We start from the raw sequence: 27,071 nt of genomic DNA, 5'->3' as shown, positions 1-27,071 counted from the left end.
TTTCTATTTTCATTGCAAGTTCTCTTTGGCAGGGGGGCTTCCCCCCGCCCCCTGAGCTCCGCACCCACCTCCCTCCTGTTCACCCCTCTTTGGGTACCTCGTGGTTGTGGGTGTGTCTGTGGAAGGGCATTTTATTTTTGCTGTCCTTCATCTCCAGGTTCTCCCAGCTCTAGACTAGTTTTTACCTTAATTTCTGGACTCAGGACTCCAGAACCGCCCAAGTGATGTGAATCTGGAGGCCACCCACATGGGCACAAGCTTAGGGCTTCAGTTTCTCAGAGGAGACTCTTCCCAGCCACCCTCTCCTGCCTCCTTGGCCTGGTGGGTAGAGAGGTCCAGTCCCATCTTCATAGATCCCATGGCCCTGCTGGAGCTCTGTCCTTATGCAGGGGTCTGGGTTCCAAGTCTCTGTTGGGACAAGCTCATGGCCACACCTGCTGCCCACCCCAGGGCCAGTTCTGATGACTGTCCCCAGGTCCAGGCAGCCGCATCTTTGTGCACTTGCTCAGGGTACCTTGATTCTGCCTTGCCCTCTTGGTAACTGGGGTCTCTTCTTTCTTTCTTCCTTTCGTCCTTTCTTCTTTCCTTCCTCCCTCCCTTCCTTCCTTCTCCTTTTGAGCTCAACTCTGTGTCTAGAGTTGGGGTGGGACTTTATTCTGTCTCCTGGTCACCATTTCCATATTCTTGCAGTGAGAGGTGAGGGGTCCTTAGTGCGTAAGTCCAGCAAGGCTCCAGAACCTGAGTTATGATCCACTTTGTACATTGTTCGACTCTGTGTTTTGGACACTAGCAGTATCTATGTTTCCCAAAGTGTGAAATTGGTTTTTGCCACAGGTGCCCCTGTGAATTCGGAACATCAGCCAAGCGGCCCGGATTTTACAACAGTGATTTTCAGTTCCTCTTTCCTGTAGTTGAGTTAAAAGGGTTGCCCTTTTTTCTGTCTGTGGATGCTTTCACTCTAGACCAGCCCTGAACCGGTACCACCTAAGGGTGCTCATTCTAATTACAGATTGCCTTCCTGCAAAATAGCCAGACATACTCCGTCTGTACAGACCAGAGGAATTGGGCGGTTAAGGAAGGCTGCTGTTCATGGGTTTTGTTTTGGTGTGATTCCTACAGATTCCCTTTGCCCATGATTCTCCTCATTGTTGGCAAATGAGTGCATGGAGGGGTACGTGATTTTTTCCTCTGAGTTGAATTTTGAGTGATAGGAAATGCATCTGTTCCCAGAATGATCATACCTTATGAGAAAATGGAGCTAGGTCATCAATTCTGCTTCACCGATAAGGGAGGTGAACTTGGGGGTAGAGATGTGCTCAGGCTCCGGCTCTGCTCGGTGCCTGGCGGGTGCACTGGACGCCTGCCAGGCAGTGGGAGGTGCGGGCGGCTGAGGCAGGTAGAGCCCCCGCCGCCTCGGCCTGGGGGTGGGGGGGCTGTTCACCCTGAAACCCAGGGCAGGCAGAGCATTAACTGCTGATTCGCTGGCAGGGAACAGTCTGGACAGTAAGAGTGCACAGGTATGTGGGGGTGGGGTGCTTTGTTTCCGCTTTTTCTTAATTCAAAAATTACTCCGTTACAGAGCACAGAAGATGAGGGATTCTGGTCTAAAATTTGGATATATCTGTTCTTCAAACTATGAAGCTTTCAAAATTTGGAAGGATTGTTTAAAACAGCCATTTTTCGCAGAGCGGCTATTTGGAAAGAGTCTGCCCCTACCTGATGTGGCCTGGGCACCCACGGGGAGAAGTGGGGGAGGAGGTGGTGTGCACAGGGCCTCATGGGACGTTGCAGCTCCTGGGGCAGAAGCCTTCCTCCTGCTCTGTTCTTTCCCCTTTCGGTTTCCCTCCTTCATCGCCGTGGGGCCTGGGGGGTGCCCAGCCTGCGGACGGGAGTTGGGGGGAGGACCGCCCTGGCGGCCTTGGTCTCTGCAGCACCCGGTCCTGCGAGTCAGGTGACAGCCGGGCTGGCTCCTCGCATCCTGCCAGCCCTGCGAGGTGCAGAGTGTCCTTTCACCCGTTGTTCAGATGTGAAAAATGAGGTCAGGTTGTTGGAGTGAGGTCAAGGGCACCCTGGAACAGGCCTGGGCTTTGGCACCAGGCTCCCGGCTCTGAACCTCGGTGCCACCCGCCGAGGATGCCCAGGACTCCCCAGTAATCATGCAGAAACCACAAGCTGAAAAGCAGGGAACGGACAGGAATCCGTACCCTGTCACTGACATCAGCGCAGGCAGCGTCTAACAGCAAAGTGCTGCTCCCGCCGGTGCCACTATTTTTAGAAGATTAAAATAGAACGCGACAGAGTGTGATCGGTGTATTTTTAGAAACAGGTTTGTGTTGTGTAAAAACGGTAGTAAGAGGCGTAGTGAGATTAGTTAGTCTGGGTTCAGGGGAGCTGTGGTCTGTGGAGCACCTCCACGTGGTGTGTAACAGCAATGTAACAGATTCCTGCAGGTCGTACCCAGCCCTCCGGAGGACCCGGGAAGCTAGTTCTGTGGGAGGAAGGGGTGCGCTGTGGGACTTAAGCACGAAGTGGCCTCACGTGCACACGGACACCCCTGAACGACGGGCAGTCCTCTGCAGCGGGAGCGCGTCCTCCAGGCCGTGAGGGGCACACGTGCGTCGTGGGGCGAGTGACGGCGTGGTCATGGCTGCGCACGGCCTGCCTGGGAGACTCCAGTCTCTCCGCACAGCAGCTAAGATGCTAACAGCTGTGCCTTTGCCGGGTGGGATTTGGGTGTCCCCTTCTTGTTTTTATAAAGTTATGCTTTAAAAAACTAAGAACTTCGATACGGTTTTACAAACAACATGCTGGATATTCTTAGACAGTACAAGAATGAAAGAAAGCGAGACTTCCTGAGATGGGGCAGAGCTCAGCTGGGAGCACCGCTCCCGCCCTGCGGCAGGCCCTCTGCCCGCAGCCGGCCCACCGCGGGCGCTTCTGTGAGCGCCACGCTCCAGAAGGGCCAGGTACCTGTGAGGAGGCCCTCTTCCAAGTTGCCGGCTGCATCCGCAGGTTGACTCGAGATGAACGGTGGGGTGCACAGTGGAGGGGGTACCGCGTGGGCAGAGGAGGCCCATTTCTGAGTCCTGGATCCGGCAGCCCCTCTCCTGGCCTGATTCCCGAGCCAGTCCTCTGCTGTCTTCCTTTGGCCGTGACCTCTGGCAGCGGGGGTCCTGCTGGAACGGGACAGTCCTGTGTCAGGCGCCGAAAATGATCCTTCTCCTCCAGGCTGCAGGCAGGGGGCAGAGCCTGGCAGCTTCCGGGTGAGAAGCTCTTTTCCTGGACCTTCCAGCATCAGGCCCTTGAAATACACTTCTCCTCGGAGATGTCACACGTCCCTGCTGAGCATGAGCCCTGGAACCGGGGGGACTCCCAGGGCTCCCTCACCAGTGGCCTGCAGTTCAGGACCTTGTTTTGATTCTGCACGTGCTGCTCCTGCCCCTGGACAAGCTCCTGCAGTCTTGAGCCCGTGATGGTCCCCAGCAGCAGATGGCGACCGGTGTCCACCCTGCAGAGCTGCCCTGACAGCTACGGGGAGGGTGGGCTGTTCTTGGGTCACCCAGCATGAGTGCCTGGTCACACTGGTACAGCCTACAGTTCACTGTCGCCCATCGCCCACTGGTTCTGGGGAGGGCCCAGAGCCCAGGATGAAATGGGGATGTTGCTTGGATGTGTCCTCCGCACCCGTGGCCCCTGACGGCAGACTCTCAGCCTTTGTCGGCCTGGGGGTGCCAGCGCCCGGTGCCAGGCTCCGGACAGCGTGCTCGCCAGGGAAGTGAGGCTAAGCCAGGACGTTTCATTTAACGCGAGGACACGTGTGCAGCCCAGAAGAAAGCGTACAGCATCTTCAGAGTGTGACAGGTGCTCAGCTGCCCTGGGAGGTGCCCGCTCTGCAGCGCACGGCAAGGTCTCGTCCTCCAGGCGACGGCTAAGTTCTGAAACAAAGAACCTCCATCAGACAGTGCGTCTCAGTAACGGACGAGAGACACGAGAGCCGGCTAGGTCCGTGGAGCCTGCTGGCACCGCGGGGGTGACTTTGTGGTTTCTGGGGGGACAATGTGTTGTCTGAGTTCCTGTTTTTCCCTTAGTGGCTTCCCTAGAGGACTTACTATTCCAGAAGAGCGCACCCACCCAAGACGCTGGTGTTGGGAGGGCGGGAGTCGGGACAGCCATGAAGAACGCTGCTAAGCTTCCACTTACAAAACGAGTAAGTCCCAGGGGTGCTGTGTACAGCACAGGGAGCAAAGTCAGCGATGTTGCGACGACTTTGTGTGGTGACGGATGGTAACGGCTTATCGTGGTGAACGCTCTGTAATGTGTAAAAATGTCAAATGACTGTGGCACATCTGAAACTAATATAATGTTGCAAGTCAATTACACTTTAATTAAAAGTAAATCAGTAAAAAGCATTTCAAGGAAAGAATGCGTTAAGGATGGAGGTGGCGGGGAAGAGCAGCTCACGGACTTACCGACTGGAAAGACGAGTGGAGCAAACCGAGTGGAGATATTTACTAAATGGAGTTTTGAACCGATGGCAGATCCTGAGCTTTTTTCTTTTCTCCTGAGAAAATCATAGAGGAAGGGTCAGGGGAGGTTTAGAAGCTGTTTGCTCTCCAAAGTGACGAGCAGGTCTCCCAGAATGAGCAGGGACAGCGGTCTATGTCCTTGGTTTCCTGTCTTCGCCCCCGCACGAGCCCACCCGCCCAGCCTTTCCCAGACTCTCTTAGCTCCGCGAATGGCCTTGCCTCCCATGTGGCTACTGGAAATTTACAATGGCTGCCTTCCACACAGATCCCGAGTCAGCCCACTGGCCCAGCTCCGTGCAGCCGCCCTTCTCTGGGCTCCTGGCTCTTCTCCCAGCTTCCGTTCTCCCTCTTTGGGCCCTCCTGGCCCTGGTTGATGTTCTGTGCAGCAGCAGAAGTGAGCCTTTAAAACACACGTCAAAAGACAGTCTCACATTGGCCTTCAGGTGCCACTGCCTCCCTGACCCTGTTTCTCTCACTCCGACCCGCTGCACGGACCCCACCAGGTGTGCTCCACCCCAGGCCCTTTGCACGTGTTGTCGGATGCTCTTCCTTGGAATAGTTTACATGATTCCTTCTTGCCTATCATTCAGGTGTCTGCTCAGATGTCACCATCTCACAAGGGCCTATCTAAAGGAATAAACCTCGTCACCCCCTGCCCATGTGATTTATTTCCAGCACACGATGCCACGAGAGCTGTTTATGGTCACCTCCTCTACGCTAGTGGGAGTTTGGGGTTCCGGGACTTGGTGTTACTCAAGGTTGCACCCTGGAGTTAATGACAATCAGTAACTAGTTCCGTTGAATTTGCTCAATGGATGGATGATGTGCCAGAGACCTTGCAGCCCGATGGGCCAGCATGGGGAGGCGGGGCCTTGGCATTCCTGGCCTGACCGTGCCGTCCTTCACCATCTCTCTGGCCGACCTTCTTTGTCTTTAAAAGGCAGATGATCATAGTATTTTTGCCGTTCTTCTCCCGGCTGTGGACTGACTGAGCTGATAGGAATGAAGACTTACATGAGCGTCTAAGTCATAAAAAGTGGCTAATTGGCTAATTGGCTGTTATTTCTGACTTAGAATGTCAGCTTCAGTCACAAAAAATGTACGTGAAATATGCTTTTCATGAATTGAAGCAAATACTGTCCTAAAGAGAGCTGGGGAGAAAGTCTTTAACCCCGAGATGCTGTGGCCACCGCACCCGGTCGGCAGGCATTGCGGACGAGACCCAGGGGCGCGGGTCCCTCGGGCAGCCGCTGCTGGGCCAGTCCGGCGGCTCTCAGGCCCTGCAGCCCTGGGGGTGAAGCGTTACTGGAGCCTGCCGGGTGCTCGGTCACTCTGAAGCGGTGCATGAAAGGGGACGGCCCACAGGATCCTTTCCCGTACAGACAGCAGCAATGCTTGTGAGGCCAGCAGGCCCTGGTCTCCGCCTCCCGCCTCCTGGGGCGTGGTCCCCGCGGACACTCTCCAGCCAGACACTCAACATCCGCGCGGACTTTCTCCAAATGGCCGTTGGGGCTTACTGTTTTCAGTTAATGACTCACTTCTCGTGAGCTGCTTATTAAAATGTACCCATTTTCCAGCTTCCTGTCCCTAACCACAAACGCCTTCCAGCTAATTTTCAGGGCCCAGCAGTGTGGAAAGTGTTCTGGGAGGCTGCTCCATCCACCACGTGGCTTCACTTGCTGACTCACATTTTCAGGAGATGCTTCTGCCCCGATCAGATGTCCCGGTGTGGGATGGGACGTGCGTTCTCTGCGCAGGCGGGACTGCGCGCCGGTGTCGCAGAGGTGCCGGGGTTGCGGGAGAGCGTGTTTTCTGCCTTGCCCGTTATGTGTGTTATTTTATTTACTCCTGTGTTGGTTTACATTCCACTTAAGTCACGAGGAAACTGAGTCCGAGTTTAAGCCACATGATCACAACTGAAGCTCAGTGTGAGGTGGAAGCCAGCCTGTCCGACCCTAAACCCCGGGGCCTCAGGACACAGCCTGCTCCCACGCAGAGGCCCCTCCGTCTGGGTGAGGGGGTGAACTCAGGTGGGAATTGTGTTCCTCAGGTCACCCGACAGTTAGGAGGTGTTAGTTCAGAAAACAGGACATCTGCAGGGGACCAGAAGCAGGGGCTCAGCTGACCCGGGTCTGCCTCTGGATCTGCCCCGCGTGCAGGTTGCTCCGAGCAGCCGGAGAAAGTGTGGTTATTGACAGGTAGCCGCCAGGGCGAGTTTCCCGTCCCTGCTGGTGGGGTGTGACTTGTCGCTACTAATGTGATTGCGGGTGTGTATCCAGAAACGGTTTTGTCTCAGTCCTGGAGATACGGGTTCCCTGCGTGCTCCCTGGGGTTCTCTTACTCAGAGGCTGAGAGACCTGCCCATTTTGCTCTGACGTTACTTCTCCCCCCCCCCCCCAGGCCCCCAAGTGCTCTGCAAAGCAGCGCGGAGTGGCCCACCCGGCCCCGCCCCGCGGGGCAGCCGGACGCCCTCCCTCTGCTCGGAGGGCGGGCGGGCCAGGACGTGTTCTCCGATTTTCTAGCTCACTTACCAACGGCGGAGCTGGGCCTCCGCGTGGTGGGAACAGCTGGGAGCTGGTGTCTCACTGGGGAGGGGGAAGGAGGACCATCCGGAGACTTGCTGAGAAACTCCCCCCAGGAAGTGCTGCCGCGGACCGGGGAGGACCAGGGCGGGCAGAGCCGGCTCTGTCTGGCCTGCGGGGCGGCGGCCCCCGCGGCTGTGCTCCCGCACCCTCTCCCTCGTGGCTCCCGCGCTGGTCCTTCCCTGGCTGGGCCGGCCCCTCCCGGTGTCCTTCCCCGCCGCCAGAGCCTTCTGTCCGGTCGTCCCTCTGAGAGGAGCGGCCAGGCGTCGCTTCCCCGCTTTTGAAATTTCCCAGAGAAGAGTCCCAAGTGGCAGGCCTCGACTCTTCCCCCGCCCCCGGCTCCAGCCTCTCTGCCTGGGGTCCGAGGATCTGGAGCAGAGGCCGCTTGGACATCTGTCCTGTTTGCCTGGACTAAGTCTTTGGTGTCAGAAGGTGGGCCCTGCTGTGTGAGTGAGCCCCCGCCACCCCACGTGGACCCCGCGCTCCAGGCCAGACAGGCCAGGGTGTGTGCCCTGGCGCCGGGGCTGGGCTCAGCGCGGCATCCGCTGGGCCCTCCGTCCTGCTCAGTGTCGCAGCTCAGATGCCCAGGACGTGTTTGCTGAGTTGTGTGTGAGCTGGGAGGGTGGGCCTGCCGGCACTGCTAGCGGCTGGCAGTCAACCGGAGAGTGTCAGGGTATCAGGGAGAGAACTGGGGAGAATGAAGACTTAGCAGGTCCAGCAGGCACCGGCCATTGACGACAAAGCCAGGGCTTGTCTTGCCAGCTCTCAGAAGCTCTTTTATCGGGAAGAATGTCAAACCCGTACAAAAGAGATCTTGACTCCCAGTCACACGGTGAAACCCCCTGTGCCCCTCAAAACCCTGAGCCTTTGGACCACCCCCACCTCCCCAGCTTTATTTCCTAGAGAATTTAAAACAAATCTCAGATGCCACATAAAGACTTCAGTGTGTGTTTCCAACAGAAATAAACCCATTATCACACTCCCCAGGATGAATAATAATTCCCAAACATCTTCTTGTATCAAGCTATGTTCCCTTTTTGCCAGTTGTGTTAACAAAATGCCTTTTTCCAGCCATTTGTTGAAATCAGGAGGCAGACCTAGGGACTGGGTGTCCCCTCTGCAGTCTTCAACCTGTAGCCCGTGCCCCCGCCGCCCCGCCACCCCCACCAAGGAGCTGGGGCGTCTGTCCTGCAGAGTCTCTCCCCACACTGACTGGTCACAGCCTCCTGGTGTCCTTTGAACATGTTCCTGTAAACTCGTATTTCCTATAAACTGGCAGTTTGACTTTCAGAGGCCAAGAATGCCTCAGATCATCCCTGACCTTTTCAAAGTCTGCCCAGCTTTCCTGAAGGAAAAACAGTGTTTAGCAAAAACAGCAGTGTGCCTCTCATTTTCACTTTCTCTGATAAATGCACGTAAGTTGTGTTGGACATGCCTCAAGAATTCATAACACTTACCTCATTAAAGTTTAATTCCTATTAATGGGCACACACAAGCTTTATTATAGAACTTTGCTATTTTTCCATAACTTGCATGATGCAGAGGAGAAACATTTAATGGGTTGGAATGCTGGAGGCTCTTAGCAAAACTCACGGGGGAGGTGTCCGCCTGGTGGGCCAGTGCTGGTATGGGGGGAGGGGGCACTGCTGGATGTGGGCTGGGAGGGAGGGCGGGCCCGTGATGCCAGAGGGGTGGGGGGCCTTTCAGCAAAGGAGGGGGGCTGGGGGGCCGAGTCCTGCTGGGGAGGGAGCGTGAGACCGCTCTGGGGTGTTCACGTCAGGGGACAGGCCGGGGGAAGGTGAGCGTTCTGCTGACCTGAGGAATCATTTCCGTCTCTGAGCTGTGACATTTTATGACTGAAATGAACAAGGGGGTCAAACTTCCAGTGGGAGGATTCCAGGGCCCCACAGGCCAGGTGCAGGGAGTGCCAGCCTCACCTGGACATCGAGGGACACCCCACGAGTTCCCCGCTGAGTCACAGCATGGAGGGGCCCTGCACCCCTTCGCCCTGCTGGGTGGTGGGTGAGCCTGGGTGTCCCAGAGCTGCCTCCCTTGCAGCCAGGCCTCCGAGCAGACGGGCTGTTCTTCTTATAAAGTCTAACTGGTTTTTAAAAAACTTTTTTTCTTCTGAGTTTAACAGCAACACAAATATCCCAGCGCAAGATCTCTGCCTCTTCTCCTTAAGTTAGTTTGTAAGGACCCAGGGCTTCCGTCCTGTGGGAGCCCTTGGGTGCTTACGATTCAGCGTCCTCACACTGAGTGACACACCTTCCCCCTGAGGGAGCCTCTGTCTCTAGCCTGTGTGCAGTTCCAGATTCGAAAGCCACCTCCTTCCTGACAAAGGCCCCACGTCCAGGAAACGGGGCCACCTCGCCCTTCAGACCCTCCTGCTCATCACAGACGTGACGGAGCCTTCAGGGCCCGAGGGGCAGAGGGGAAGCCCAAACCCAGACATTTACTAGGGAGGAGACTCCGTTCCTTTGCAGACCTTCTAGCAGGTTCCCTGTTAGATTTTCACTCGCAGCAGGGGAGGGGAAACAGTGGGAAGGGGAGGGGTACCATCATCCTTACTGCTAGGACATATGCCAGCTTCCCGCCAAGCCCTTAGGTGCGGACTTCATTTTCACCCAAACCTGCAGAGACGCACAGTGAGTCAGAGAAATGCAGGCGGAGGGGCCTGGCCCCACAGCGGCCCCGAGCAGCAGCTGGGGTTTCTGGCCGAGCCCTGCCCCTCTGCTCCCTGACTTCTGCCTTCTCCCTGGGGACCCAGAGCCCCGGCTGCCCTCTGTCCCCTGGGTTCCACGCTGCCTCCTTGGGAGCGGGCGCACCCATCCTGACTCCTGAGAAGCAGCGGGGAGGGAAAGGTTGGGGTGTTCTACAAGGGTGGGCTGTGCGTGGTGACTTTCTCCCAAAGAGTGTCGTGGGGAAAGGGAACATAAATGCACCTTTGCAGCGGGGAGGCCGGCGGACACAGGCCAGCCAGGCGGTCAGGGTCACATCCGTGGTGCCGTTTAGTGGGTTGTGATATCACGTGACGGAAGTGGCTTCACCTTTGTTGTCTCCCTGCTAAAGTCACCACCCCGGGCCAATCAGGACGGTGTCGGGCAAGTCCCAGTTGAGGAACATTTGACAAAACACCTGACATGTACATCCTCTGAGGAACTGTCATGCCCAGAGGCACCCGGGGAGATGTGATGAGTCAGCGTCATGTGGAGTCCTGGGTGGTCCTGGGACGGCAGGAGGGCGTTTGGGGAAAACTGGGGAAACCTGAGTAAGGTGTAGCCTTCAGTTAGCGATAGCCCGAACGTACTATTCAACGTAAGACATCCACTGCAGGGGACGCGGGGTGCGGAGTGCGTGAGAACTCTGTACTGGTTTTTATTTTCCTGTAAATCCACAGCTGTTTGAAAATAAAAAGTTTGCATGGAAAATAAAAGTGGATAGGAAAACTGGCTGGAATGGAGACTTTAAGTTATTCCTGCTGCCGAATGCCGACGATTCCGTGAGTCTGCAAATGGGCTCTGGGAGGAGGACAGGTGTGCTCTGCTGTCACAGAAGGCGGGTGACAGATAGCTCTGGCACCCCCATTTCAGTTTTTTGACCTACATTAAACAAGCCCCACTAAGCACATTTCAGAGTATTAATTTTTCCAGTTCTTTTTATGTTCTTGACAAAGGGAGCGAGTGTAGAACTAAGGCTGAAAGGTGGGGCGAGGTCTCCAACTGTTTGGAATCAAAAGTAGAAAAGATTTCAGACCTCGCTTGACTCCCTTAATATCTGAATGGCTTTATTCTTTTCCTTTGTCTCAAAACTCACTGGATCTGACCTAGTTGGTTTATCCCAGGAATGTAAAGGTGGTTTGACACGAGAAGAGGAAATTACCAGAAGGAAGGGGAAATTATTTAATAACATGAATTGATGCAGAAAAGCTTAACAAAATGAAGTGACACATGTATGATTTTAAACTAGTCTTGACAAGGTGGGTGTACAGGGTCTTCCTTTACCGAATAAAGTTGTTTGTCAGAAACCTGCATCACCCACCGCACTCACGGGTGAGCCAGTGACAACGTTCCCGGCGGGACTGGGAAGCAGACAGGGCTGTCCCCTTTCGCTGGTTTTGTTCAGTAACGTGCCGCGGGTCTCAGCCAATAGAATAAGGCAAGAAAAAAGAATTAAAGGCACCTGGTCTGGAAAGGAGGAACAGACTCATCACCAGAGGTGACGTGATTCTGCATGTGGACAGTTCGGAATAACCAGCTAAATGAGTGGAATGAACGTGAGCTTAGCAAGACGCTATAGTTCAAAGCCAGTCTATGAAAATTCAGTGTGTTTCCGTGTACCAGCAAACAGAAATTGAAATTGAAAATACTGTATGTAGTACTTAAAATATCAAGTATCCGGTAGTAAACCTAAAGATGTTCAAGATCACTACACTCAAAATTCCAAAGCGTTTTTGAGAGAAGTTAAATGCTATTCCTTGTTCATGGACTGGGAGACATAATATTGTTAAGATTCTGTTCTCCCCAAATTCCAGGTACAGTGCAGTCCCAGTCAGAGTTTCTTTTTCTTTTTCCTTTTTTAATGGGGTGTGGGACTTCATAAGCTGACTCTAGAGGTTATGTTGGGTGAGGTCCAGAATGGCCCAGGACGATTTTGAAGAAGGCAGAGATTCTTCCCTTGTCGAATGTTAAGAATGACTGTAAAGTTATGGCAGTTAGTGTGACTGTTGGCACAGGTATGAACAAACTGGCCGAAAAGGCAGAGATCTGTCTTGTAACAGAACTGATACTGCTGATGAGCAGGTAAAGGAAGACGTCTTAATAACGGTGATGAGACGCTTGGCTGTTCTCATGGGAAAGAAGCCAAAACATCAAAAGCCTGCTGTACGTCATATAAAGAGATCAATACCAGAGCAAGGAGAGACTTACACATAAAAGGGAAACCACAAACTTTCAGATGACAATACGGGAAAACATGTCTGCAGCCTCCCGGTAGGGGAGGACTTCTTCAACCTGACACCAAAAGCGAAAGCTTTGAAGAAGGACTGATAAACGTGACCTTAGGGAAGGAAGCCGTGGTCTCTGACAGGCTGTCGGCAACATGTGACTGGTAGAGGGGTGCTGGTCACGGCTTTTAAAGAATTCTCCTGCATCAGGGAGAAAAAGGCAAATGACCCGGTTTTTTTAAAAGGGCGAAGACGAATTCAGAACAGCTCGTAAACGTGTGAAAGGTGCTCTGTGTCGCTGGTCCTCGGAGCAGACGAATCTTCATGAAGTAGCTGTCATCCCCACCAGGGCAGGGTGTGCGGTGGTGTGGGGAGGGGGCAGGAGGCTCTCTCCCAGTTGTGACCATCACACACTCCCGCGCTCCTCCCTCCCCATCTCTTACAACCATCTGTATGTGTTTCACGTACTGTTTTAATTAGTCCAAGAAGTGCAATCCCTTATGGGCACTAAGATGGAGATCCTCTTTAACTATGTACATTAGGGAAGGGGTTGAGCCCTTTTATTCAGGTCTGTAGTTTAGGCTTTATTTTTCTGTCTTGTAGATGGTGGGCGTTGTCATGGAAATGGCTGCAGTATCCACATCACGCCAGGACTCACCGGTGGGCTGTGTGAGGCCTGGCCTGCCTGCTCTGGGCGGTGAGGGGTGGGGGGCTCAGTCATCCCCGGGGGCGGGCAGCCGTGCAGGGCGTCACCGTGTGGCTTACAGCCTCCCGGGGCCTCCCTGGACCTGTGTCTCTGGGACATGCTTGATTCTTTCAGTGGGTTGCAGAGAAGATTCTGTCTTCCTGTTCCCAGAAATGTTGAAAATCTGGACCTAAAAATTGGAAAGCATGAATTATGTGTGATATGCTTTTCATCCCCAACTTTGTCTTTTTTCTGGTGTTTCTTTCTTCCTTTCCCTTCTGTCTTTCTTTTTGTCTCTTCTTATCTTTCCCTACTTTCTGCCCTCTGTGTCTTTATCCAGATTAGGGCAGATTCCTAGGGGCTGGGGGAAGCCGACCTTTGTGACGACGTCCCGGTGCCGGGGCACAGATCCGTGTGAGTCACCTGTCGCCGCGGGTCTAGTTTAGGCTCCTCTCGGGTCCAGCTGAGACAGAACCAGGTTCTGGGGTGCTAAGTGCATGGTCTTGGGGATGGTGCTCGGCCCTGCAGGGCTGTCTCCCCACTGTGTAAAAGGTGGGGAGTAGCCAGATGAGTCGGAAGTTAGGTTCCTTTGGCTCCAAAGGCTGTGAATGTACAGAGGGCCGCCCTGCGTGGGACTCTGATGGGACTCCGAGAGCCAGGTGTGCCGCCAGCTGGGGAGGGCACTGAACCACAGCAGGCATCTGTCGGGGTGAGGCTGGGACTCATAACCTCCAAACGGATGCTTTCCTCCGCAAGCGCGGTGGCTCCTCTGCCGTTGCGTGTGCAGCCGTGTGCTGCGTGCTCACTGATGGCAAGTCCTGTTGTGGGGGGACATGGAGGACACCCGTGCTCCCTGCTCCTCCTCTGCATGTGTGGCTCCCCTTCCAGCTCCCCGAGCGCACTGCGGTGCCATTTGAGGACGCCAAGTCCCACGGTCCCATCCAGTGGAGTTTCCAAAATTAGCTTCTCAAGTGGAGCGAGATGAGGGAGAACCCGGCTTGCAGGGGTGTTTCGCGGCCAGGAGGAAGTGCTGCTTTGAGTCCCTTCTGCGCTATGCTCCGTCTTGGGTGCGCTCTGCCCCGGGCTGCGCGGTCACGTGCTGGCGGGGCACTCACGTCGGGTTCTGCACCGTCTTTCCCGGCCCCGTAGCCCCGCTCCTTCAGATGCAGTCTCCGTATTCCTGCTCTGTCCCGGGGTTCTATCCGCTGCACTCCCTCAGGACTGTTTGACGAGCGCTGAGACTTGGGATTGGGTTTGGAAGGCCGCCGGTCGTATCTGGCCCTGGCACCAGCTCTGGTCCCCGATGCAGAGCGACGATGCGGCCTCAGCGTCCTGATGCCGAGTCAGAAGGGTTTTCACTCCAGATCAGAAATTTCTAAGTCTGACGTCAGCCGACAAGATGTGAAGATGGCAGGGTCGGGCGTGAATTTATGGTTGTTCGGTTGCCAGCCGGCCTCAGCCTGGGTGGGGGCACCAGCAGCTCCCCTCCCAGTGACCGGGCAGCAGGGACTGAGCTGCAGGCCCGCCCGTGGCAAGCCCCGCTCTCCCCCGCCGGTCGCCACCGCTGGTGCTCCAGCTAGTGCGTACCTACGACTGATTCCTTTCCGGTGACTCAGAGGGGCAGACCGCGACCCGGGCCCAGAGACCCAGACGAGCCGGCCGTCTGTGTAAGACCCCGGGGAGACCCTCCGCCCGCGCTGATAGCACGCGTCTGACTCGAACGCGGAGTCGGCAGTGTTGAGATTGGATGCGTCTTCCTGCCTCCGTGTGGGTGAAGGTGCCGCGTTACCAGGCATCACTGTGCCTGTGGCTTTGGAGTAAGCAGACCTTCGGGGCTGGGGTGGACGTAAGCAGCCCAGCCGCAAGCTCCAGGAAAGGCCTTGCTGGAGCCGCGGTGCTGGCCCCGGGGCCTCCTCTCCAGCCCGGGAAGCTGCAGTTCCCTCATTGGTGAAGGCTCAGGAAACTGCTGGTCGTGGGCTTGCCACACTGGTCTGTTCTGGAACTTTGGCTGGACACCGAGGGGACGACTGTGGAGGAGGCCAGACCGGGGCGGGGGCACGGCGTGTGTGGTGGGAGGAGCCGGAGGGAACACCCCGGCTTGCTCAGGCCCAGCTGCAGGGCCAGCAGGATGGCTTTCTCTGCTCCTGGTCCCTGCCGTCAGAAAACTGCAGCTAGTTTAGGTTTTTCAAAAGTGCCTTTTGGTGTTTGGGGAAGTGTTTACAGTGAGATTAGAATTTTTAGAAATATGTATAGACTTTTATGAATTTTTTAGTTTTGAAAATGAAATTTTCATTTCATATATTCACTTTCGGGAAAAGGGGCTTGAACGTCCTCTCCATCGCCGTCTGGAGTCCTTGTGTGAGTGGCAGTGAAGCGGCTCATGGGGCGTGGTATTTGGGTTACAGGCCGGCTCAGGGCTGGTCGGGTGTCTCCGGGACAGCCCTCGGTGCAGACAGCTGGCTGACGGCTGGGGCCTGGTTTGCCTCCCAGGTGACTGTGGCGTCTGGTGCTTCTCCTGACTGGGCGAGCTGGACTGTCTTAACCCCAACCCGCGCCCCACATCTTCTTAGAGCCATTTTGATATTTTGAAGTTGGCAGAATCAGGAAGGGGTGGCTGACGGTGGAGAGAAGACCCCAGGTCCCGGCGGTGGAGTCCCCGAGTGCACAGAGGCAGCTGGCACTGCAGGGGAGCAGGCCCGCGACGCCTGCCCCACCGCCCCCCTTCCTCGGGAGGGTCTGCAGGTCTCAGGAGACACTTCTGTGTCTCCTCAGGGTCAGGGTTTTTGTTCTGGCATTTGCACATCTCCAGAGATCCACGGGGGTCACGGAGCCCTGCATTCGAAGGCCACAGGAGGTGGTGCCCGTTCTCGGTAAAAAGCAGGTTTTATCACAGTCAGCAGACTTGCTCTTGCTTGTTTCTGTCACGATTTGCAAGTCCGCTGGGGGCTGTGGCTGCTCTGGGAAAGCAGTGCTTTCTCCTTAAAATCAGTAACGACGTCTGTGATGACGCGCTTGTCACCGCAGGCGTTCCCACCAGTCGTTAGGAGCTAATTTTACACCAAAAGTGTGATTCCTGGAAGTTTTGTCAGCATTTCCTTTCTCGTCCGTCGGAGAGAGTATGGACGCTCCCCGGCGGTCTCAAGGCAGCCGGCGCCGGGTTCAGGTGGGGAGTGGGTTCCGATTCCACCTCTGCCATCAGGACAGTCGCGGGTGGACTTGGGAGGAGCGTGCCCGAGGTGCAGGTGCCTGGCCAGGTGTCTTCCCGTGAGAGCGGGTTTGTGTGTCTTCGTTTCCTTGACTGGCCCGCAGGCAGACTCACCGACAGCTGCTTCCGACGGGGCCTCCCCTGGCTGGGTTTCTGGGGCAGCCCGGCCAGTGGGCCAAGTCTGGAAGAGGCCAGCAGCTCCTCTGCTTTTATTGCCTTCGTGCTGTGGTCCCTACAGAAAGGCTGACTCCTGCTAAGTGCAGGTGGGGGGAAGGTGGTCGCCAAGCAGAGAAGAATCTCGATGGCTGGACAGATGCCCGCAGGCTGGAAACCGGTGGCCGCCCTGTTTGCGACGGGACTGTCCGGGTTATTGTGCAAAAGGTCCTTCATCTTTGGTTCCGTCAGTGGAAGTAACCCCCGGTGGATGACAAGGGAGAAGGACCCACTCGCGTCCGCCGTTGGCAGGGACGTGCTCCTTGCGGACTCCGAGCGTAAGGTGGTTTGGTTGAAATGCGAGCAGTTTCTGAAGCCAAATGCTTTCTCTGCCCTCCAGATGGACTTTCTGGCCGGGACCAGCCAGTGGAGCTGCTGAACCCTGCCCGCGTGAACCACATGCCCAGCACGGGTAAGTCAGCACGGCCAGCCCTGGGGGCAGCCGGCTCCCCCAAATGGGTGTTTGAGGCCCCGCCGTACTGGGGGAGATGGAGGGTGGGGTGGGGTGGCAGGCCCGTGGGGGTTGGGTGCTCTTTCCTGGGGTGAAATAGGCCGTCGGTTTTGTCGCTGAAATGGGCGTGGCTAAACGCAGTTCAGTGGCTGAGAAATGCAGGTTCTCTCTGTCCTGAGCTCTGGAGCTGTGTTCCTCCCAAAGGTGGGTCTGACTCCAGGCCCTGAGCCGCATGGGAGTCTGGGTGGAGGAGCTCTGGGCTCGAGCTGGGGACACGGGTGGACAGACCCTGCTGGTCCGGGGCCCCAGGCTCTTCAGGGGTGAACAGAGTCAGTGACGTTGTCCCTCGAGCAGCTCTCTGTGCTTTAATTAACAAAAGCCACCAGCTGTCGTAAATCTCTTGTTCCACGTGCAGTGTTTCTAGATACCATGATTTAGGCAAATCCACAAGGCCAGGGAAGCTTTTCTGTTTCTTTTTGTGAACCACCTTCCCCCCTCTTCTGAGGTTTCAGCTCAGAGCCCGTATGTCCATCTTCATGGGCTGTTTGGCCTCAGGGAGAACAAAGAGAGCACGTGTCAGCCCAGGGGTCGTAGGGGAGCCGTTGTCCTGGGTCCACACATACTCTCAGGCCCGCGCTTTGAGGGCAGCACGGCTGGACCCTTGCCCTCGCTGCGTCCTGAAGCTCTCTGTCTCTGGTTTTTGCTCCGTGGCACCTACTGGACCCGGCCTTCCCCGTGGCCCTCCCCGCCCGCTCTCTCCAAGGGCAGGGCTGGCTGGGACAGGGAGGCACGCCGACCCCTGCCTCTGCCCCGGCCCCCAGCTGGCCTCCCTGTCGCCTCACCTCTCCCAGCCTCTTAAAAAGAAATCAGAGCTTGAAGCGAGGCTGGAAGTGTCAGAGAGGCAATTTCTTTCTCTGTGTAGTGATCCTCCGAGGCCCGCCAGGGATCGCTGCTGGCACCTCCCCAGACACGAAGCTGGGGTTGCGTGTCTCCGGTGCTCTCAGAAGGTGCCCGTGTCCCCGGGCCTGGCTCTGGCCTCCTGCGGGGTTGCTCCCATCTCCTCCCCGCTCTGTGCCCCGCCTCTCCTTCCCTCTCCGTCCCAGCTGCGGGCGGTGTCCTGGTTAACCCAGGGCCCTGGGGGCGGGGGGAGGCGCGTTAATGTAGCTGACGAAGGTGCCCTTTGGCCTGTTTCAGCCCGTGTAGACAGTGCTGATTTCGCTTTCTCCGGAGTTCATTTTGCCGGTGTTGTTTTTGTCAAACACCGAATCTTTGTGTAACTTGGGCATCTTCGGACAACTTCCCGGTGCTCATCTGGGTGTGGGACGGAGGAAGAGATTTTTCAGTGGTTGATAGACTGAAAAGGTGGGTTCCAAGTGACCCGGAAGGAGAGTGGGCGCAGCCACTGCCCGGCCTGGGAAGCACGCCCTGCTCTTGAGCTTTCCTGTGGGACCCCCAGCTCTGTGTGGCCGTGGACTTCAGCCTGGGGAGGAGGGGCCCGGAATCCTGGCGCCGCACTGACAGTGGCTGTGGGCGAGCCGCTGGGGCTCTCGACTTTGTCCTCGTCTCCTCGGCGGGATGATAATGCCTTCTCTGCGGTTTCTTGTAAAGATCAAGTGCATTGTCTGATTGTTAGTGGTTCCTGGATGAGTGTCATCGCTCAAGGTCCTGTTGACGGGTCCTGAGGACGGCGTGTGACGTGGCTGCAACGGTGCCGGTTCAGGCTGCTAGGGCTGTCCCTGTGGCCTGTTAGAGAAGGTCCCCCTCCTCCTTCTCTGGGAGAAGCACCCAACTTGAGAGATGGTGTATCAGGGCGGCGGCCCCAGGAAATGGAAGCCAGTAACATTGAACTTCAGGTTCCGCTGGTCAGAGTCAAAGGATAACCCTGCTTCCTGGTGTTTCTGCCTCTGTGGTTTTGTGGGGTGACTCTAAAGCAGGTGGAGGCAGCGCCCGAGAGTGGCTGGCGGCAAGAGGAGGGGCGCACACGTGGCTGCTCGAGCCGGACGCGGTCCCGGAGCCCGCACGGGAGGTGGGTCCTAGAAGCCACTAAAGCAAAGGGCCTTCTTTAAAGCTCCGCTTTTGGTCATTCCAATCTACTGTAAATCATGTTCTGCAAAGAAATACTCATCTCAGGTTATATAATGACTTGAGAATTAGTAATCAGACTTCTTTAAAGCCGCGTTTTTGTGCCATGGGAGTGGAACATTTTTAGGTGTTTTTCTGTCAGTCCCAGTTTGCTGGTGCACATGTTCCAACAACTGAGTTTAATCTTAAGTAATCTTTTGACGCACGGTGGCGTGAAAACAAACATATATATGGAATCTGCAGGAATAACTCCAGCATTCACCGGCGGGAAGTGTCCCCTTGAACACGCAGCTTTTACCGTGAGCAGAGGCCACGTGCCTCCCCAGCGTCCGTCTCCCTCGTTTCGTGGCTGTCCCGGTTGTGGATGGAGGCACACTCAACACAGCCTTTTCTGACAACAGTTCTCTTCAAAGCCGGGTAGTCCTTACAGCGTCTCCAAACAGAAAAGCCCTGTTCATCCCTTTTATTTGTGGGCCACCTTGACTTGAGGTAATTCATACAAGACTCTCTCCTACTGGAGAAGTTTGTATTGTAGAAGGAAACACTTAAAATGCTATTTTGGATTAATTCTCATTTCCCCACCTTCCCCCTTTTTATAAGTAAACACACCTGTCCTTTCTGTATTTCTTTCTTTCTGGTTTTTAACATTTTTCATTGTGAAATAGTTAATTCTATCATAAAAGAGAGAAAACATACAGCCACTGCCCACCACCGAGTTATAACGGATCCTCTACTGCTGTTACTCTGTGTCAGCATCCGGTTTCTTCCTGCTTTGGAAGAAGGGGAGTGTCACAGTGAGGGGCGAGGCTGCAGCATGTCCCCCCCCCCCCGGGGGTGTTGTCCTTTCTCCCCGGGGGTGGGACCTGGGGCAGACAGGGTGGCGGGAGCTGAGGCGGTTGCCCTGGAACCCACACCGTCAGCTCAGAGTTAGGTGAGAGGAGATGCAGGAGTCGGAGGGCAGCGGAGAGGTGGGAGAAGGGCGTCTGAGAGAGAGATCTCACCCCAACCCATGCCACATGCGTGGATCCTGGGGGTTTGCTTGAAAACGTTGAAGTCGTTCATTTCTGAATCATTCTAGTTATTTTGAAGGAACATACTTTTCTCCTGATTATAAAAACAACGCCTGTTTATTATGGAAAAGAGACGTGGTGGTGAATGTGTGGAGTGTTGATTCCAGAACTGGAGGGTGAGCTCACTCAGAGCCAGACCCCATAGACGCCCACCGCCTGGACTGGGGGAAGGGGTCCCAGGAGGGGCCCCAGGGTGGGAGAGCGATGTGGGGGAAAACCAAACCCAGGGGACGGCCAGGTGCACCTGTGGGGCACCTGCTGTGATCTGAAGGGCCCATCCTCCCACACAGAAGGGAAGTGGGGTCCCTAAGGCAAGGTTGCTTCCCCAGGGTCGCCAGGCGCAGCAGTCCTGGGGCGGGAAGGCCCTGGGGAACAGGCAGCTCGGAGGATGCCAGGAGCCCCTGGGCCAGCAGGGGGAGCAGCCCTGAGGGTGGGGTGCTGCTCTGAAGGGCAGCCTCTTCTGCGGGCTCCTGGGGCACAGTGCACGGGCCCCACCGCCCTCACACAGGGCCCTCGTCATCCATGGGCATTTTTGTCCAGGTTAGCCAGGTTTCCTTTGAAGGCTGAATAACAAAGATGTGATTTTTAAGAAAATTCTGGAAACTTGGAAGAAACTACAGAAACTCTAGAGAACTTATCCAAACTAACAACAACAACAAAAAAAGAGAGGTTTGACTTTAAAAGCCACGGATTCCCAAATCTTACTGAGTGTTTGACCACCGCACTGTCAAAGGGGTTATCTTGACCCTCCTTGACTTCTGGAGCGGGAACCCTTTGAGGTCAGCTGGTGTCTGAGACTTCTGTGGCCTCGGGCACGTGGTGGTGTCTTGTCTGGTTGGCTTTGGGGAGGGGAGGTGCGAAGCAAGTGCAGACGGAAGACTGCCTGTGACGTCGGGGGCTGCAGTCTCCCCACCGCAGCACCGGCACCGGGAGCTGTTGATTTCTGTAGTAAGTAGAGCCCCCAGCCCTGTGACAAAGCCTCACTTGTGACGCTTCTCACTCGGTCCTCCTTTGTGTGTGTTCCCTGTGAAGCTGGGGTTTGGGGTTTGGGCCTGCTCAGCGCCAGGAGGGAGAGGACTTCGGTTTGCTGGCTCAGGGGCCAGGCCGTTCCCCGCGCAGTGCCGGGGCCCGCAGGCGGGGAGACTGTCCCCGGGTGATGAGCTGCACCCTGGGCTGCAGGCCGGCTGCGCACGGCTGCAGCAGGGAGCGGGGCCGCGCCGCCGACTGGCCGGCACCTGCAGCAGCCTGACGGGGTTACCTGCCGCCCTCTTCCTGTCCGCTCGTTTTTAATTTTTGGAGGAAAACGAAGTATAGACCATAAAGCCAAAGCAAAAGCCAGCAGTTAGAGAAAGGAGAAAAATGGTTGAGCACTTTTCCACCCGCCTCCATCAAGTTCGCCTGCCGGCCTGGGTGAACTTAAGCGTGGCTTAAGACCAGGTTGAGATGCCTGCAGCCTGCGTGGCTTCAGACCCCGAGTGTGATCGCAGCCCTGGCCGCAGCAGCAGTGTCCTGCTGAGTGCGTTTATGAGCTGTTTGGCCTCAGAGTCGCTGTGGGGAACAGGAGAGCTTACAGCTGAGAGTGGTTCTGGGCCAGAAGGGCCCAGTCCTGCACTGTCCTCCTCAGTCATTGCCTCACTCGCCCCGCCTGCTGCTGCGGAACCAGCCTCCCCTCCATGGCTGAAGATTGCTTCCACCCAGAATTTCCATGGCCTGCCCTTCTGGGCCTCCCAGGGCTCCCGAGATGTCCTCCGGGGAGTCTGCAGAGTTGCCAGTTTCCTCTAAGGCCACTTGCTTTACCTCCGCCCCCAGCACTGGTCCTCTCCCACCAGACTGCGCACCCTCCGGCAGCGCCAGTGCCTGGGGCAGGTGCCGGGAGCAGCACGTGGCACACACAGCATTGTGTCTTTGTCCCATTTCTCTCCTCCTCCCCCGTTACAGAGAGCGCCCCTCCTGCCTGCCCACGTTGCGCTCCGTGTTAGGAGAAGAGTGTGTGGGATCAGGACTGGGCCCAGCTGAGCTACTGTTGGACCCAGGGCAGCGGGATCTGCCTGCCCCCGAGTGGCCTGGAGCAGGTGGCTCGTCCTCTGAGCCTGGGCTGCCTCTCTGGTGTCACATGGCTGCTCAGCTGGCACGGTGGCATCAGGGGACCGGGAGGCGGGCAGGTGTCGTCCAGCACACGGGAGGGCTCCACTGGGCTCTCCATCCGTCTTCTGTTTCATTGCGCCCCGACTCACTGGTCCACTCCGGTCAACTTGTCCCAGCCCCCGGCTCTGCTGCTTCCTCCTGGCCCCCCCAAACCCCACCAGCCCAGAAGCCTGTGTGATGGCCCCCCCAGGACTCTGGTTTTTAAAACGAAGCAAAACCAGCCTGTGTGGTGGAGAAAAACATGACAACAGAAGTGCTTGGGGTTGTGCTGCAGACGCCTCTCGTGAGGACTTGCACCTGCCTGGGCATTTCCCTGAACGCCGTGTTTTATAAACTTGGAGGCATGTCTGCCCTTCGCGACGTTACGCACCCAGACCTGCTTAATGTTTAATGCCGACGTATCCGTCTTTAACACTGAGCCTGGCCGACAAGCCTTGGCCCCCAGAGAGCGGACTCACGGTGGCGAGCCCTGGCCTCCCGCCAGCAGCTGCGCAGGTGCGCGCGTGGGTGGGATTTCTGTCCACAGGAGCCTCGGGAGCTCAGCCTGCTGGGCGGTGCCGCCCCCAGAACGCGGGCCCAGGACCCCGCTCCGGAGAGGAGACTGACGGAGCTGCTGCTTCAGAGCCCAGGCCCGTCGCCTGGCCCGATTCCTGTCCGCTGCCCCTGCCTCTCGGTTCTGATGAGTCCAGGAAGGGGAGAATTCCCCAGGTCGTCCTTTACGGGATAAAGTTTTGGATTTGGTGCCTTGGGATGGTGTTTCGAGAGGAAAGGCAAACCAAGCTCCCGTGTTTCTGCTTCCTGTAACGCAGATCCAGCCCCGGTCCCGCGTCTGTCCCCATGTCGCTCCCTGTCTTTGGCCTTAACAGTTGATTGTGAGGCCCAGATTCTGGGAGCCCTGTGGCTCCTGCAGCCTCGCCTCCGCCGGTGACAGTGACGCCGCTCTCGCCGTGCCCCCTGGGCTTCCGAGTGCGCCAGGCGCGGGGCTGGCTGGTTTGGAGAGAAGGGACACTCACCCCTGCTCCCGTCCTCACTTCTCGGGCCGCTTCTCGATTCCACCTCTCCGCCTTCCTCCTGTCTCCTTCCTTGGTTTCCCTGGCTTTTTCACTCGGCAGGGAGTGCTGTCTGGGGCCTGGAAACACCTCTCCTGCCAGATCCCGAGGCCTGGGCCCCTTCCGCCGAGGTCCGCCTTCCGCCCTGATCGCTGCCTGGTGGCGGGTCTGCCCTTCTCTCCAGACCTCAGTCCTGGCCTCCTTCCCCCCGGGCAGTGGGTTCCCACCACGGCCGTGTTGTCAGGGCTCCGCCTCCCGTGATGCCAGGCTTTCTGGCCCGTCTAGTGACCCTGCTGTCTTTGTCACAGGGCACCCTGGCGGCCAGGGCTCCCCGCCCTGCTCTCGCACATCTCCCTGGTGCTAGTCAGCTCTGCTGACCTGCTGGGAGGTGTGGCGAGGCCGCCCGCATCCTGGGGAGGAAGATGGGTCGGGGCCCCTTCAGCTGTGGGGCCGGGGTCAGGTGACTGTGCTCCTGAACAGGTCCTTCTCCTGCGTCAGGGGCCCTCGAGCTGCAGCTCTCAGCCCCATGAGGCTCTGATTCGGTTTCTTGTAACTGATAAGGCAGGTGCCTGTTAACCACCTGTGTCTTTTCTGACTCCCAGAACTTGGTTCTCCCTCATTTGCGTTTTCTCTGCAATTGTGTTGGTGAGTTAATAAAAAAAAAAAATCCACATCCGCCGACCCCGAGTGTCCTCATGCGGGACTGGAAAGTGGTTATTAGGCAGAAAAACCGGCTTTTCCCCAGCTCAGGATTTTGCTCTGTTGTGCACCCGACGCGGCACTGATGCGGGAAGGTGTTGGTGCATGAGGACCCCGCTTGCAGATAAAGCACTTTCTGTCTTTTTCTCTCTTCCATCACCAGCCTCTGGTTCTGTACTCAGGGCTGTGGCATGTGCATGCGGTGTATCCGGAGTCTGCAAACCCCTTCAATGTGTCTAGAAGCACATTCGGCCAGGGTCTGGGGGCCACTCCTGTTACCTCTGGTCTGTGTTCCGTGGTTTGACTGAGAACACGGTCACAGTTTAACACCCGGTAACACTTCAGCCCCACCGCCAGCCTGCCCTCTGGGAGGATGAAGTGCTGTCTTTGAGGAGAGTCTCCGTTTCTGGAGTCTCTCAGCATTGTGTACTGTCCGGGCCCAGGCCCTCCGGCTTGCTAGTGGCCTGGGTTCTGAGCACTCCAATGGGCCCAGGGTTGGACCAGGGTCCTTGGGTAGTGGGTGCACAGCGGGACAGATGGGAAGAAGCAGAGGAGGCTCGCTGGTGGGTCAGGAGCCCGAGGGGAAGGGGCTGGTGTTCCTTTTGGTCCCACAAATGCCCACTGAGCACCCTGTGTGTGGCCAGCCTCGGGAGGCCCGTGGTGCGGGGGGAGCCGCCGTGTCCCGCAGGTGTCCTTATCCACCTTTCCGTGAGCCACCCCCACCCAGTGTTTCCGGGGGGACGCGGGGAACATGCAGAGCCGGTGTCGTCGGGGCAGGGAGCACGCTGTAGGTCTTGTTGTCGGTCGAAGGCTGAAACCTTGCCTGTTTCATCAGCTCTGGTGACACTCCTGTGCGTTTAGTTTCTGCTCCATTCATTCCTGTTCTGCCTTCGGGGGTGGCTTAGGGGGTGCTCTTGTTCTAAATGCTTGGGTTGGACATTCAGCACATTAACCTTTGCCCTTCCTTCCTTTTGACGGAAGCGTGCGAGGTCCCGTGGTTCTCTGGTACCAGTGGAGCTGCTTTGCTGAGCTCTGGTTGGTGGTGGTCAAGTTCTAGGTTAGAACAGTTAATTTGTAGCCTCTTTAAAATGTGTTCCATGCTTCTTTTTTCTTTGAAAAAATGAGATGTTTAGAAGTGTTTTTCACCTGAAAGTACGAGGTTTTTCACGTCATCTTTTTGTTACTGATTTCTGTTACACGGTGTTGTGGCTAGAAATTTCTGAGCCTTTGACCTTTTTTGAGACTTGCCGTATGGTCAGTTTTTATGACTCGTCCACGTGGACTTCAGAAGATTTATATTCACTACTTGTGGGGGCAGGAGTCCAGATACGCTCATGAAGGCAAGCTTGGGGGTAGAGAATTAGCTAGGACATTGGAAGGTGCCAGAAGGTGATGAATGCTGTCGAGAAAAAGTAGCAACTGAGGGCAGACAAGTTCCCTGTGGGGTGGGTGTCTGCGGTGCTAAATCACGTGGTCCAGGATGGCCTCGGGCTCCGTCCACAGTGACTAGGCTTCCGGTGCCAGTCACTGCTGTTGGCACCTGGGATTCGCACGTTGATGGAAGAGCCAAGATGCCTGTGTTTGTGGAGCTCATGTTATACTGAGGTAGGAGAGGACCGGCAGTAACTGCAGTGAGTAAACTGTGTGGTGAGGAAGGGGCTCCGCAGTGGAAAGGCTGGTGATCTTCCAGGCGGGGTCGGGTCAGCCTGGCAGGGGGACGTGGTGGGAGCAGACGGCTGATGGAGAAGGAACCAAGCGGGGAGGACTGGCGGGGGGAGAGTGCAGAGGTGCAAGGTGGGCGAGCCGGGCACCTGTCAGGTCAGGAGAGGAGGCGGGGGGGGGAGGGAGAGACAGGGGAGGAGAACCTGCCTCCCTGGGCTGCTCCTGTCACCTCTGGTAGAGGAGGGACACCACCGTCACTGGGCCGCAGGGAATGACCGCGGTGGCCCCCGGGCGGGGGGCAGGGGCCTGGCTCAACACACGCTAAAATCCCACATTTCCGATGGCCTGTTGGATTGTCCGTCTCCCCCCTGCCCTGTCCCCATTGGCCCACAGAGCCCCTGAAGGAGGCTACCTTCCTCGCTGGGCGTTTGAGGCCCAGCTCAGGCATGCTGGTTTCCAGAAAGCCCAGGGGGGGAGCGCTCATGGCTGCCAGGAGGCCGGCCTCCCTCCCCGCCCCGTGCCCGAGGAGGGTGGCTCGCCCCGAGAAGTGCAGCCCTGCCTCAGGCGCCCTCTGCTGCCCTCCCTCCTCCTCCGCCAAGTGGAAGAAACACCTTCTATTTTTAAATATTTCAACTGTTACTCTTAAGTAACACCGGTTCCTACTGCAGCCCCGCTGTTGGGTGAGATACAGAGCCAAACGTTTGGAGGTTGCCGAGAAGGAAGCTCTGAAATGCGTTCTTCTTCTGTTACGTAAACTTGACCTCGTGTAACTGAAATGGCAAAGACTGAAACGCAGAGCAGGTTCGTGCAACTGTTTTTAATTTTCAGATGAAGTGTTTTTATCCACTGGGTGTAGGGCACTCAGAATGGCTTTCAGAGCATAACCAGTGGTTGCTGCTTGGGTGAGGGCGGCGGGGCTGTGAGGGCACCAGGGGCTCCAGGAGGTGCGGCTGGATTTGAGTCCAGGTGTCATCCTGCTGATCCGCCGAGAACTCTACAGTCTGGGGTCCCCCTCTGTGTGGCCTGTCACCCTGGGGCCACAGTGTGGGGCTGCAGGGAGTAAAGGAGATAATACAAGGGAGGCACTTCTATTCTTTTTTATTTTTTAGGGTTCTTCAAAGTTTATTAATATTATTTTTAAACTTTATTTTGCATTGACATGTAGTTGATTTACAGTGTTAGTTTCAGGTGTGCAGCAAAGCGATTCAGTTGTACAGATACTTACATACACATGTATTTTTTCAAATTCTTTTCTGAAAATTATAGGTTATTACAAGAAATTGAACACAGTTCCCTGTGCTGTACAGTAGATCCTGGTTGTTTACCTATTTCATACATAGTAGTGTATATCTGTTAATTCCAAACTCCTAATTTATCCCTCCCTCCCCACTTTCCCCCTAGTAACCAGAAATTTATTTTCTGTGTCTGAGAGTCTCTTTCTGTTTTGTAAATAAGTTCATTTGTCTCAATTTTTTAGATTCCACATGTAAGTGATATCATATGGTATTTGTCTTTCTCTGTCTGGCTTACTTCACGTAGAATGATGATCTCCAGGTCCATCCATGTTGCAGCAAATGGCATTATTTTATTATTTTTTATAGCTGAGTAGTATTCCATTACATAAATATGCCACAACTTCTTTATCCAGTCCTCTGTCGATGGGCGTTTAGACTGCTTCCATGTCTCGTATTATAAGTAGTGCTCCTGTGGACGCTGCGGTGCAGGTGACTTTCTGAATTACAGTTTCCTCCAGATAT

At 56.1% G+C, this 27,071-nt stretch overlaps 1 protein-coding gene across 9 annotated transcripts in view; it reads left to right on the top strand.

The window, feature by feature from the left end:
- HDAC4 (histone deacetylase 4) overlaps window positions 1–27,071 on the top strand; it is a 266,392-nt gene that overhangs the window by 119,150 nt on the left and 120,171 nt on the right. For 6 of the 9 annotated variants that reach the window (XM_064485328.1, XM_064485329.1, XM_064485330.1 and 3 more), the window contains one exon: window positions 16,497–16,568. The exons of 1 other annotated variant lie outside the window; for it this stretch is intronic. In XM_064485328.1, the coding sequence (XP_064341398.1) occupies window positions 16,497–16,568 (72 nt within the window). Of the gene's footprint in view, window positions 1–16,496; window positions 16,569–24,833; window positions 25,258–25,982; window positions 26,116–27,071 lie in introns of those variants that run through there. 2 more of the 9 variants (XM_031452551.2, XM_064485335.1) reach the window with 2 other exon arrangements.

Source organism: Camelus dromedarius, chromosome 4, assembly GCF_036321535.1.
Source record: "Camelus dromedarius isolate mCamDro1 chromosome 4, mCamDro1.pat, whole genome shotgun sequence".
In the NCBI taxonomy this organism is placed as follows: Eukaryota; Metazoa; Chordata; class Mammalia; order Artiodactyla; family Camelidae; genus Camelus; species Camelus dromedarius.
Note: the sequence above shows the minus strand (reverse complement) of the source record. Positions and strands in the feature narration are given on the sequence as shown.